At 35.2% G+C, this 13,929-nt stretch overlaps 1 protein-coding gene across 1 annotated transcript in view; it reads left to right on the forward strand.

Annotated features, from left to right (window-relative positions):
- Positions 1 to 13,929, forward strand: part of PIK3CA (phosphatidylinositol-4,5-bisphosphate 3-kinase catalytic subunit alpha) — a 102,199-nt gene that overhangs the window by 78,566 nt on the left and 9,704 nt on the right. Inside the window, exons 7-14 of the mRNA XM_081234101.1 lie at positions 1,487 to 1,592; positions 2,070 to 2,222; positions 2,318 to 2,452; positions 8,081 to 8,205; positions 9,099 to 9,180; positions 10,016 to 10,180; positions 10,394 to 10,497; positions 11,924 to 12,095. Of these exons, the coding sequence (XP_081090227.1) occupies positions 1,487 to 1,592; positions 2,070 to 2,222; positions 2,318 to 2,452; positions 8,081 to 8,205; positions 9,099 to 9,180; positions 10,016 to 10,180; positions 10,394 to 10,497; positions 11,924 to 12,095 (1,042 nt within the window). The remainder of the gene's footprint in view (positions 1 to 1,486; positions 1,593 to 2,069; positions 2,223 to 2,317; positions 2,453 to 8,080; positions 8,206 to 9,098; positions 9,181 to 10,015; positions 10,181 to 10,393; positions 10,498 to 11,923; positions 12,096 to 13,929) is intronic.

The raw sequence follows: 13,929 nt of genomic DNA on the forward strand, positions 1-13,929 counted from the left end.
ACTGACTTATTTAAATTAATGGGCTCTTCTGGATGAAACTACATCATATATAAAAGTAATTAAATATAATTTTAATCATAATAGGAAATCTAATTTTATCTTATTTAGTTTTCCTTTTCTCTTTGCCTCTTCTATAAGCTAATTTGTTTTTTATTTTTACTGAAATATAGCACAAATGCATAAATCATAATTGCACAGTTCAGTGAATTATCACAAGGTGAATACCTGTATAGCCACTGTGCTGGTCAAGAATTAGAACCTGGGCTTCCCTGGTGACGCAGTGGTTAAGAGTCCACCTGCCAATGCAGGGGACACAGGTTCGTGCCCCCGTCCGGGAAGATCCCACATGCCGCGGAGCGGCTAGGCCCGTGAGCCATGGCTGCTGAGCCTGCGCGTCCGGAGCCTGTGCTCCGCAACGGGAGAGGCCACAACAGTGAGAGGCCCGCGTACCGCAAAAAAAAAAAAAGAATTAGAACATTTACCAGCATTCCAGAAACCCCTCCTCACACTACTTCCCAGTCCATTCATCTTCTCTCCTCCCCAAAGATAACTACTATCTTGATTTCTAACACTATTGGTTAGTTTTGGTTGTTCCTGAATTTTATATAAATGGACCGAAGGGGTAGATATTCTTTTGTGTCTAGCTTCTTACACTCAATATTATGTTTGTAAGATTTCATCCATATTGTAAATAACTGGTGTTCATTTCTGTTGATATATAGTGTGCCATTATATGAATATACTACCATTTATTCTACTGTTGGTCATTTGAATTTTTTGAAGTTTGGGGATACTGTAAATAATTGTATTAATATTCTGTGCAAAAATGCATACATTTCTGTGGTTTTATACCTAGAGATGGAGCTGAGTCATGGTTCAGTTTTAATAGATTATGCTTTCCAAATTGGTTGTACAAATTACACCTCCCCTAGCATGTATGAGATTTCCTGTTACTGCACCTCCTTTACCACCCCTTGGTATCATCAGTCTTTATAGTTTTAGCCATTCTCTTTTACAGTGATACCTTTTATTTTGCATTTTTTGAATGACATGATATTGACTACTTTCTTTTTTTAAAAGATTTATTTATTTATTTGTTTATTTATTTTTGGCTGTGTCAGGTCTCAGTTGTAGCACGCAGGCTTCTCTCTAGTCATGTCGTGAGGGTCTTCTCTTCTCTAGTTGTGGCGCGCAGGCTTAGTTGCCCTGCGGCATGTGGGATCCTAGTTCCCTGACCAGGGTTCAAACCCACATCCCCTGCATTGTAAGGCATATTCTTTACCTGGACCACCAGGGAAGTCCTGATATTGGCTACTTTTTCATGTGTATTAGCCATTTAAATATGACCTTGTGAACTCTCTATTCCAGTCAGTCTCTGGCTTGGTTTTCATTTGATTTATCTTTTTCTTGATGATTTGTAGGAGTCATTTATATACTCTAGATAAAGTCTTTCTTGGTAAATTATTTTTTTCTTAATTTTTCATAGGTGGAATGAATGGCTAAATTACGATATATACATTCCTGATCTTCCTCGTGCTGCTCGACTTTGCCTTTCTATTTGTTCTGTTAAAGGCCGAAAGGGTGCTAAAGAGGTAAAGTATTTCAAAAGGAACAATCATTCACCTCTGAAAACTCCTAATTATACTGCTGATTGAATTTTTTCAAGGAATGGATATTATTTTTTCTTTTTAAAAAAAATTAATAAGCATTTTAAAATAATATATTTATTTAAAGAAGAATAGCTTGGTAGAGCTTCCAGAATTTATTTTATGATGAATATGTCCTGAGTTCATACTGATAAAATTTTTAAACTTGCAGAGTGACTACATACAAATATCTGTCTTGCTTGCTTTGGTTCATATTTCCTATTTATAATTTATAAATACATGTAATTTCAAATGGGAAAAAGGAAAGAAACTAACTTTGAAAAAACTAATATGACTTGTTATAGATACCATGAAAAAGACAGTTGTTGATTTCTCCTTTCTGGGAAAGAAGAGTATCAATATTTTGAAATGCGTTTTATAATTTAATCTACAGAGTAGTGAACATTTTTCTGTTTTTTTAAGGAACACTGTCCATTGGCCTGGGGAAATATAAACTTGTTTGATTACACAGATACTCTAGTATCTGGAAAAATGGCTTTGAATCTTTGGCCAGTACCTCATGGACTAGAAGATTTGCTGAACCCTATTGGTGTTACTGGATCAAATCCAAATAAAGTAAGCTTTTTATTATCATAAATTAGATTTTTTTCTTTTTTGTGTGTGTGATAGTCAAGTGTAATATGTATAATAACTTTTATTCCATCTCTTAGGAAACTCCATGTTTAGAGTTGGAGTTTGACTGGTTCAGCAGTGTGGTTAAGTTTCCAGATATGTCAGTGATTGAAGAGCATGCCAATTGGTCTGTATCCCGAGAAGCAGGATTTAGTTATTCCCATGCAGGACTGGTAAGGCAAATCACTGAGTCTTCCTTAAGTATCAGTCATAATCAGTGCTTTTGGCTACATACTGTTACTCTTTGTATAGAGAAGGTTTCATGTGTTTTAGTCATACTGGCATAGATACTTCAGGCTCTAGAACAGTACTGCAATAAAATAAAATTCTGTATGCTAATATTTTTACTGCAGCTCTGCCTTTTCTTAGTTTAGCCTGCCTCATTTAACAAATATTTATTGAATATTGACTATATGTATATATTTATTATACGATAGGTACCAAGTAATAAAGTTGTGACCTAAAGAGACCTCCACTGATTATACAGTCTAATGGTGAAAATAGGCCTGAAACTGGTAAAAGCAGAAATATAAGATCATAAATCATGGTGAGTGCCATGAAGGAAACAATAGTGTGTCAAGAATGACTAACATAGGGTTTTGGGGAGAAAGGCTAATATATTTTGGGTTCAGGAAAGACCTCTCTGGGATAATAACCTTGAACTTGAAATCAAGGTATAAATATGTTGTTAGTTGAGCAAGGGAGCAGAGGAAATAACATACCAGTATAGTCCAGACATGCTAGAAAAGAATATATGTAAAATGGAGTTTAAATATTGATCTATTTGTCTGATCTTGGCTGTAACTTTTGAACCGCAGTATAACTGCGTTCAAAGATCATAAACTCTCCTCGGTGCTTTGTGTCCACCTAGAGGGGTGGGATAGGGAGAGTGGGAGGGAGACACAAGAGGGAGGAGATATGGGGATATATGTTTATGTATAGCTGATTCACTTTGTTATACAGCAGAAACTAACACACCATTGTAAATCAATGCTACTCCAATAAAGATGTTAAAAAAATAAATAAGATCATAAACTCTCTCTTATTTCTCAAGGGCAAAAGTGTCAGTACTGAGAGAAGAGGGTACTTTGTTCTTTGCTGTCTCTTTCCCCAGTTTTCTAATTTATCACCATTTTCTCTGGCCTAATTGAAGGTTATAGATAGACCATTCAGTGAATGTGGGTCCTGAGATAGGCCTACCCCCAGTAACAGTAATAGTAGCACCCTGGGGTAGCCTGGAATCCTATGCTTAGGAACTTTATTAGTTTAACTTTATTAGTTGTATTCTCAGTAAGGAGTTTACCAATCCCTTTTGTAAACAGAATAATAATAATAGTAATAATAATCTTCCTGCCTGTGTACTTTCAGAACTATGTAGAAGATATTTTGTTAAGTAGAAATTAATTTAAAATCATTACTGAATTCTGTCATTTACTGAAGGAACAATTAGCTTTTTTGACATTAAAAAGGGATTCTCTTTCTTGAGAAACCCTACTCTGTAAGTTTAATTCTTTGAATATACCTAACATTTATTAAGTGCTTACCATATACCAAATGCTATACCAATTACTTTTCACGTATTACCTAATTTAATCTTAAAAGCAGTCTTTATGAGGGTAGGTGCTATTATAATTCGTATTTTACCAGTAAGGAAAAGGCTTAAGGAGTTCAAATAAGTTATCCAGTGTCACTGTTTAATTAGTATTAAGTCTTTTACTCTTAACCATTCTAACTAGACAGGAATTCCTTACTTTTGAAATTGGGGGTAAAATACTGATGAGCATTTCCATAAAATGTCCATAACCCTATCCAATTAGTTATACCTTTAAACTAACTGCATTACAAGAGTCAAGTCACATACTTGGAAACTCATTTATTTCCTATTTTATTCATACATTCAGCCATTGAACTCAGTTTGCCATCAGGGCTTGTTGGAGCCAATTTTAGCTTTTGAGTTTCCTTTTTGAGCAGTTCTAACTCTGTACGGATTGATATTTTATGACTTTTTCTTCCTTAGAAGAATTTTTTTTATTTCAAAAATAAAAAAGAAAAACTTTTTTTTTAAATAACAAGTGTTGGTGAGGAGGATGTGGAGAAATTGGAACCCTTATCCTTTTTTTTAAAATTTTATTTATATTTAGGCTGCGTTGGGTCTTTGTTGCTGCGTGCTGGCTTTCTCTAGTTGCGGTGAGCGGGGGCTACTCTTCGTTGTGGTGCGTGGGCTTCTCATTGCAGTGGCTTCTCTTGTGGAGCACGGGCTCTAGGCACGTGGGCTTCAGTAGATGTGGCGCACGGGCTCAGTAGTTGTGGTGCACAGGCTTAGTTGCTCCATGGCATGTGGGATCTTCCCGGACCAGGGCTCAAACCCGTGTCCCCTGCATTGGCAGGAAGATTCATAACCACTGCACCACCAGGGAAGTCCCTGTTTATTTTTATAATAGAATAAAACTGACTATTTTTCAGTTACCTTTGGACCTATTGAAAACTTGTATAACTCTTAGAAACAATAACAGGATTTTAGTTTTCCTATATCTTAAAACATTTTACTATTTCATCATTATTCATTAATTCCAACTATGCCAAAAAAAAGACTAAAATCATATAAAAATATAAAAGGATAAAATAACCTAGAAGGATGATACAGTAGTGAGATAAATCATCACTATTACATCATCCTTCAGTCTTCTCATTGCATAGCCCAGTGTTTTGCATCATCTTTCCAGATATATAAAGAAGTCTGCAAACACCATCTTTGTAGTGTTTTGTTGCTGTTATTTTTTAGACTTTAATTGAACACTGTTAATAATTCAGAATTTTTCCCTTTCCACTGATAATGCCAAAGAGAAGAAAATTGACAGAGGAAAATATTTCACAATTATTAGCAAATCAGAGTATGAATACAAAGAGACAGATAATAGCACTTAAAAGCAAAGTTTCTCATGACATTGCTGACATTTGGGGCCAAGAACTCCTTTGTTGTAGGGGCTGTTGTGTGCATTACAGGATGTTTAGCAGCATCCCTGGCCTCCACCCTCTAGATGCCAGCACCACCACCGCCACAAGCTGTGATGATCAAAAATGTGTCCAAACAGTATCAAAGGTTCCTCTTAGAAGGGACAGAATCACCCCAGTTGAGAACCACTATTCCAGGCTTGAATGATGATGTTAAAATTGATCATGTAAGTGAAATATCAGATGACAATATCCTAGATGAATTTTTCTCAAACTCAGGAAACGATGAGTGAACAGTATATCTCCAAGGACAAAAAATGACTAACATCAGTTAGTCATTCTGCAGGAATGACTTTATCACACAGTATTTCTTTTTGTTTTTTTTTTTTAATTTTATTTATTTATTTATTTTAAGATACAAAACATTTCTGTTTTATTCTTTTTTTTTTACATCTTTATTGGAGTATAATTTCTTAACAATGGTGTGTTAGTTTCTGCTTTATAACAAATTTAATCAGTTATACATATACATATGTTCCCATATCCCCTCCCTTTTGCATCTCCCTCCCACCCTCCCTATCCCACCCCTCCAGGCGGTCACAAAGCACCTAGCTGATCTCCCTGTGCTATGCGGCTGCTTCCCACTAGCTATCTACCTTACGTTTGGTAGTGTATATATGTCCATGCCTCTCTTTCGCTTTGTCACAGCTTACCCTTCCCCCTCCCCATATCCTCAAGTCCATTCTCTAGTAGGTCTGCACACAGTATTTCTTAACAAGAACCCAGCCCACACCTCATCTTTTGCAGTATTCTTTCCATCTTTTATGATGTTGTGCATCGGAATTTACTTAGTAAGTAGATAGCTGCAGGCAGTTATGTATAAAAATGACTGGAAGGAAAAAGGTGATGTAGAAATTTAAATCCTTGGATTCATTATTCTGATTGATATCTTTAAGTATAAAAAATAGAAATGTTTTGCAGTTATGAAGCAAAGAAGATGGTTGTCCTTTCTTCAATAAAATTATGAGTCATCAAAGTTTCCAAAAGTATTTTGACAATGCAAGTGTGAGAAGAAAAACCAGAAGTAATGATAAACTAGAACTTATTAGATATGTATTTGAAATCTGGAATCAGTATTCACAAGATGGATATATTCAGGCTCACACATGATAGTTGATGAGCAAGTTTGTTGCATTCAACGTATGTTGCCCGTTTTGGATTATAAATTTGGTTTTACTGTGTTTATATTCTTATTAAGATGTGTAATAAAATTGTTTTTCACCATCACTTTATTCTTCTTTAAATTGTTTTGTATTAAAAATATAAAGAAAAATCAGTAAGTAAAAGAACTAAGAGTCCATTGGAACCCAGATGATAAGTTTTAATGACTACTTTTTCTGATGAGTTGAAGGTTGAGTTGAAGGTTAAGTATTCTCTTACCTGGACTATTGCATTAGCCTCCTAACTGGTCTCCTGCTTTCCCCAAAGCAACCAGAATAATATTTATAAAAGGTAAATCAAGTAATAGTATTCATCCTTTAAATAGCTTCGCTAAAAGTAAAATCCAGACCTTTTACCCTGACCTGCAAATTTTACATGCTCTGAACATGACCTCCTGTCACTCCTCTCCCTCATCTGTTGGACTTCAGACGCCCTGGTCTTCTTCCTGTTCCTCCTTCACACCAAACTCATTCTTTCCTTGGGGCACTTTCACTGTTTCCTTCATCTGCAGTAGTCTTTCCCTGGTCTTAGTGTGGATGGTTCTTTCTTGTCATTTGGATAACAAATTAATATTACCTTCTCAAAGGTCATTCCTGAACACCCAGTCTAAAGTAGCCACTCAGTCCTTCTCTGTCACAGCACCCAGAGTATCTTATCTATATCTACTCCAGTATTTTTATTTGTTCATTTAATTTCCCACTGTAATAGAGGCTCTGTTAATACAGGGTGTTTTACTATTTTCTGAGCCCAACAGTAAGAACAGGACAAGGTACACAGTACATGTATTAATAAAGATTTGTTGAGTGAATATGTGCCAGTAATATTTCTTTATGCTGTTGGATAAATTAACAATATTTAAATGTATAAAAACCAAGTAGCATGGATGTCTGCTTTCATTTTTAGCCAATAGGAATATGTGTAACTCATCCTAAGGGGTGTGTGTTTTGCATGATACATTAATATGCGTTCATAATTATTCACTATGCGGTTAATACATTTGTATTTAAAGGGAATAAATACATTACTTGGAATCTTGGAATTACACCAAAAGTTATGGTATTTTCTTTTTTGTTTCCAAACATTCAATGTGCAGTGTTTTAATGTGGATGTTTTTTTTTTCTCCTTTTTTCCCTTATTTTTACTTTTAAAATTAGAAAGCCTTGCAAGTGATTATAAGGATATTTTCAGGGAAGGATTATGAAAGAATTTATATTTTTATTTTATTATTTTACTTTTTAATTTTCTCTCTTATTCCAGAAACATTAGCAGATTAGTTAATAGGATACTAGGAAGGGTCCTCATCAGGAAGAGAAGTAAATTGTTCACTACCACCCCCTAGTATCCAAATCTAGCCTTACCCCTGACTGACTTTGGCACTTAACTGTTCTTTGGTTGGTGGTAATGTTAACCAAGTAAATTATTGGATTTGTTCCACAAGTAACTGTCTTAAGTTTGTTCTCCCCATCCCTGAAAATAAAGTCTTACAATGAGAATAAACTTTTTTAACAGTTAATAAGCAATGTAAAGTTTATTGAAAATTAATTTTCTTTTTTTGCAGATCACTCATGAGTCGGGGGGTGGGGAGGTATGGCAAAGAAAATTATATAAGATATTACTTTATTTTACAGAGTAACAGACTAGCTAGAGACAATGAATTAAGAGAAAATGATAAAGAACAGCTCAGAGCAATTTGTACACGAGATCCTCTATCTGAAATCACTGAGCAAGAGAAAGATTTTCTGTGGAGCCACAGGTAAGTGTTAAGATACAGTCTCTGTTCCTTCTATTTCAGAAGAAAGAACTGACTTTGGCTGATCTTGCCATGCTTCTGCCATTACCTATTAGAGTAAATAAAGCATAATTTACATGATTTTTAATTACAAACATTATCCTTTTTTGAACTGTGGGTATCGATCAGTATTTCTAGAAAATCATGCTGCATTGGTAATAACCATGCAGATTGAAGGCTTTTTTAAAATTCTGAATCCTTAACATGACATTTTTTAGGATTTGGTTTTTTGGTTTGTTTTCAAATAAAATTTAAAATCCAAAAAAAAAAAACTGTAGTTTTAGATCAGTTTAGTTGTGATTTAATTGGTCTAGATATTTTCATTTTTAGGAGTTCCTTCCATTTTTCATTTTTTCTTACACTTCCTTAAAGTAATACTGTAATGCCTTATTTTCACTTCTGAAGAAATTATCCTGCAACTTGGTAAGTGTACCCTGGTTTATTTAAATAAGGCAGTTGCAGTGCATTTCTGCAGAAAGTTCATTTAAACATAAATTTTGACCAGTGACCACAGTAGAAGTGGTAACTCTTCTCATGGTTCATGCCGAATAAGTAGATGAATAATAGGAGCTATATAGTGTTATAACATAAATTCATAATTTTCCCTAAGTACCTGTCCTCCATTTGGATTTTCCTTTAGTCTTCCATGCCATTATAACTGTATCTATGTACATATATGTGCAGCTATAGTGTTAAACACAGGTTTGTTTTGATTTTAAGGAAGGCTAGTTATGGTAAGAAATTTTAAAAGTGTTTGGAACTTCTTAAAGATTGCATAGTCACAAATTTAGACATCTAGGCCCTTTGAATAATATGTAAGAATGTTTTTTTTGTTTTGTTTTGTCTTTTCCACACAGACACTATTGTGTAACTATCCCTGAAATTCTACCCAAATTGCTTCTGTCTGTTAAATGGAATTCTAGAGATGAAGTAGCTCAGGTAAATGCATGTTTGAGATTACTGAATAACTGTTGCACAGATTTGGTATGTCATTCAAATTGTTTTTTCTCAGAAAGTCTGCATAAGTATAAGAAATGAAATAGACTATGTTTTAAATTAATTAATAATGATAATACACATGGTCCTCGACTTACCATGATTCAGCTTAAGATATTATTACTTTACAATGGTGAGAAAGTGAGATGCATTCAGTAGAAACTATACTTCAAATTTCGAATTTTGATCTTTTCTCAGGCTAGCAATATGTGGTAAAATAGTCTCTCCTGATACTGGGCAGCAGTAGTGAGCCACAGTTCCCAGTCAGTCGGATGATCGTGAGGGTAAACAACCAGTATCCTTACAACTATTCTGTACCCATACAGCCATTCTCCTTTTCACTGTCAGTACAGTGTTCAACAAATTGCCTGGATATTCAACACTTTATTATAAAATTGGCTTTGTGTTAAATGATTTTGCCCAGCTGTGGGCTAAAGTAAGAGTTTTGAGCATGTTTAAGGTAGTCTAGGCTAAGCTATGATGTTCAGTAGATTATGTGTATTAAGTGCATTTTTGACTTGAGATATTTTCAACTTATGATAGGCTTATCAATACATAAGCCCATTGTAAGTCGAGGAAGATCTGTATAGTAGAGAAAAATACTGTTTACATAACTTCCACTGATAAAATTAATTAGAACTAAACATTTTAAGCACTGAATTCATAAGGGGAGCTTTTATCTAATTTTAAAATAAGAAATTAAGACAGTGTCTTAAGAGGGTTCAGTCACAACTATCTTTGGTTTTTAAATATGATCTATTATCTCACTCATACATAGATGTACTGCTTGGTAAAAGATTGGCCTCCAATCAAACCTGAACAGGCTATGGAGCTTCTGGACTGCAATTACCCAGATCCTATGGTTCGAGGTTTTGCTGTTCGATGCTTAGAAAAATATTTAACAGATGACAAACTTTCTCAGTACCTAATTCAGCTAGTACAGGTAAAATAGAAAAATAATGTTTTATTCTAAATCCATGCACCTTCCAACACCTACTGTATTAGCTGGTTTTATGCATTTTTAAAAGTCAGTTTTATTACCAGTAGTATCTATTTTCTTCCTAAAAATTTTTTCTTTAAATCCAACCATGCAGAAACTGACTTTGATTGATGTAGAGTTGTTTTTATTTTTGTTTGTTTGTTTTTAATCACATAGGTCCTAAAATATGAACAGTATTTGGATAACCTACTTGTGAGGTTTTTACTCAAAAAAGCATTGACTAATCAAAGGATTGGGCACTTTTTCTTTTGGCATTTAAAGTAAGTCAAATTATTTTCCCATTTAATTCTTTATATATATATTACTTGTATTCTCAGTTGATGTATAAATATGTATTACTTATATACTGTTGTTTTTGTTTGTCTAGAAGAGTTTTCCATACTGAAAGTATATTGTACCAGTGATGAACTTCCCTCAGCCTTTTCTCTTTAACATTAAGTAAGCAGTAAAATTAAAACTAAATTTTATACAAGAATGAGAGCTGAAATATTTTTAAAGATTTTGATTCTACTTTAAGCAAAGTAAAATTTGCTAGGTCCAGATTAATGTTGCAATTGATTTCACCATATGTGTGGATTAAGATATCCCCCCACCCCCAAAAAATCTTGCCTTGGAATTCAGAACAATAATGACAAAATCCCAAGTTTCTTACTAGAAAATAAGCTAATTAAGAATAAAAAATATTTTGCAGAATATGCTATATCTAATACACAAAGTTAGAGGTCATAAACCATGCACTTTTTTATAAATTTAGAAACAGATTTGTAATTAACATGATTTTTTAAATGTTAAAATAAATTTAAAATGGAATCTAGAAACTAAGTTTAAAATAACTTAAATTCAGGGACTTCCCTGGTGGTGCAGTGATTAAGAATCCGCCTGCCAATGCAGGGGACACGGGTTCGATCCCTGCTCTGGGAAGATCCCACATGCCATGGAGCAACTAAGCCGTGTGCCACAACTATTGAGCCTGTGCTCTAGAGCCCGAGAGCCACAACTACTGAGCCCTCGTGCCACAACTACTGAAACCCACGCGTCTAGAGCCTGTGCTCTGCAACAGAGAAGCCACCGCAATGAGAAGCATGCCTACTGCAATGAAGAGTAGCCCCCGCTCTCCACAACTAGAGAAACCCCGTGCACAGCAACAAAGACCCAATGCAGCCAAAAATAAATAAATAAAATAAATTTAAGAATAACTTAAATTCAGACACAGTACAGAAAAGGGACATGTATGCCAGAAGAGTCAAATAGTGTTCACTGAGCTCTTCACTCCCTCTCTATTCATTGTATTATTTTTGTGCCTAATTTCCTTTTCTCATGTTTATGTATTTTGTGCTAAGATTAGTAAATGAAAAGTAGTTGAAATAAACCTAAAATCTAGTTTTTTTTAAATTTATATTTCCAGGAACTACCTGAAACTCTTAATTGTTTTGCTTCTAAATGATAGGTTTTATATGATTTAAAACCTATCATTCGTTAGTATGATTGTATTAGTTAGTATTAGTTACATGATTATAACATTTTTTGAATTTAGAAAATGGGTTTCTTAAAAAAGGTTATGTGTATACTCATTTAAATCTCTCTCTCTCTCTCTCTCTCTCTCTCTCTCTCTCTCTGTCTCCCTCTCCCTCTCCCCCTCCCTCCCTCCCTCCTTCTCTCTCTCCCCCTCTCCCACTGACCTTTTAGATCTGAGATGCACAATAAAACAGTTAGTCAGAGGTTTGGCCTGCTTTTGGAGTCCTATTGCCGTGCATGTGGGATGTATTTGAAGCACCTGAATAGGCAGGTTGAGGCTATGGAAAAGCTCATTAACTTAACTGACATTCTCAAACAAGAGAAGAAGGATGAAACACAAAAGGTATGTGACTCTTCAGTTTTTTTTTCATACTCCTTCATTGCAGTGGGGCAGGGTTATTTGAGAACCCAGTATATATGCAGATCACGGGCCTTAGAATTAGGCAGATTAAGATTTGGATTCAAGCAATGTAATGTTAGACACATTATTTAGTCTCTTGAGATTCATTTTCCTCATCTGTAAAATGGGAATAATACTTTCCTCATAGGGTTGATGTGAGAATTAAATCATACAAGATATGCAAAGCACCTCTCATAGTCCCTAGAACATGGGAGGTGCCCAGTAAATGTTAGTTCCCTCCTCTTTCCCTTCCTTTCTCTTTTATATAGCCCTAAGTCTTTTTTAAAAATTTTTTTATTGAAGTATAGTTGATTTACAATATTGTGCTAATCTCTGCTGTATAGCAAAATGACTCAGTTATATACATATATACATTCTTTTTTTATATTCTTTTCCATTATGGTTTATCACAGGATATTGAATATAGTTCCCGTGCTATACATTAGGACCTTGTTGTTTAGCCCTAAGTCTTTTTTTTTGGCTGTGTTGGGTCTTCGTTGCTGCGCACGGGCTTTCTCTAGTTGCGGCGAGCAGGGGCTACTCTTTGTTGTGGTCTTTGTTGTGGTGTGTGGGCTTCTCATTGCAGTGGCTTCTCTTGTTGCAGAGCATGGGCTCTAGGCACACAGGCTCAGTAGTTGTGGCTCGCGAGCTCTAGAGTGCAGGCTCAGTAGTTGTGGTGCATGGGCTTAGTTGCACCGCAGCATGTGGGATCTTTCCGGACCAGGGCTCAAACCCATGTCCCTTGCATTGGCAGGCAGATTCTTAACCACTGCGCTACCAGGGAAGTCCCAGCCCTAAGTCTTAAAAATGATTTTTCCTTACTCTGTGTCATTTCTTTTTTTTTAGTAATGACCCTGAAAATGAGTGGAAAGAAATTAGTTTCTATATTTCTAAGTTTAAAATGGACTCTTAGTCACACAGTAAATATATCACACACTTGAGTCACCTGCAGTCTTGCTTAGTGTACCTGAGGAACATGAAATGTAAAGGTTTTCATGACCTTTTCCTACTCCTTATCCTTTATTCAGTCCAACATACCCTACAGTAAAAAGTGAGATCATTCCTCACCTCTAGTGAAATGAAAAATGAAAATCCCAGTTTATTAGTGAGTCCCCAAAGGACAGACAATGTAAATTAGTAGTACTGAATAAATTTTTTCAACATTTTCATTAATGTTGCTTGAAGAAAAAAACAACTTTAAAAGAAAGTTACTGTATTAATCTAAATGTCATACAGTATGTGACTGAGTTGATTTTATTGAGATTGTGGTATGTAAGTTCAAATACAGGTTATTAGAAAATAATTGTATTGTTTCTGCTGCTGGAATTGTGAGCAAGAAGAAATTAGACTGCTTTGAAATAATAAAATTTATTATATTGTAACTAAGGTAAGAAAAAAGAAATTAGATATTAGTTAAATTTGTAAATATAAGCATTTCTTCTAAAGTGAAGTTTTCATATCACAGATTGGCTGTGATACAGTGGATTAAAAAAGTGATTAAAGGGCCTCCCTGGTGGCGCAGTGGTTGAGAGTCCGCCTGCGGATGCAGGGGATACGGGTTCGTGCCCCGGTCTGGGAGGATCCCATATGCAGCGGAGCGGCTGGGCCCGTGAGCCATGGCCGCTGGGCCTGCGCGTCCGGAGCCTGTGCTCCGCAACGGGAGAGGCCACAACAGTGAGAGGCCCGCATACCGCAAAAAGAAAAAAAAAAGTGATTAAAAAAGGATGTTTCTTTCCACTTATGTACTAGAACCTTGAGTATAGTATGAGACTTTTCC

The sequence above is a fragment of the Mesoplodon bidens genome, assembly GCF_964165515.1.
Source record: "Mesoplodon bidens genome assembly, chromosome: 5".
In the NCBI taxonomy this organism is placed as follows: domain Eukaryota; kingdom Metazoa; phylum Chordata; class Mammalia; order Artiodactyla; family Ziphiidae; genus Mesoplodon; species Mesoplodon bidens.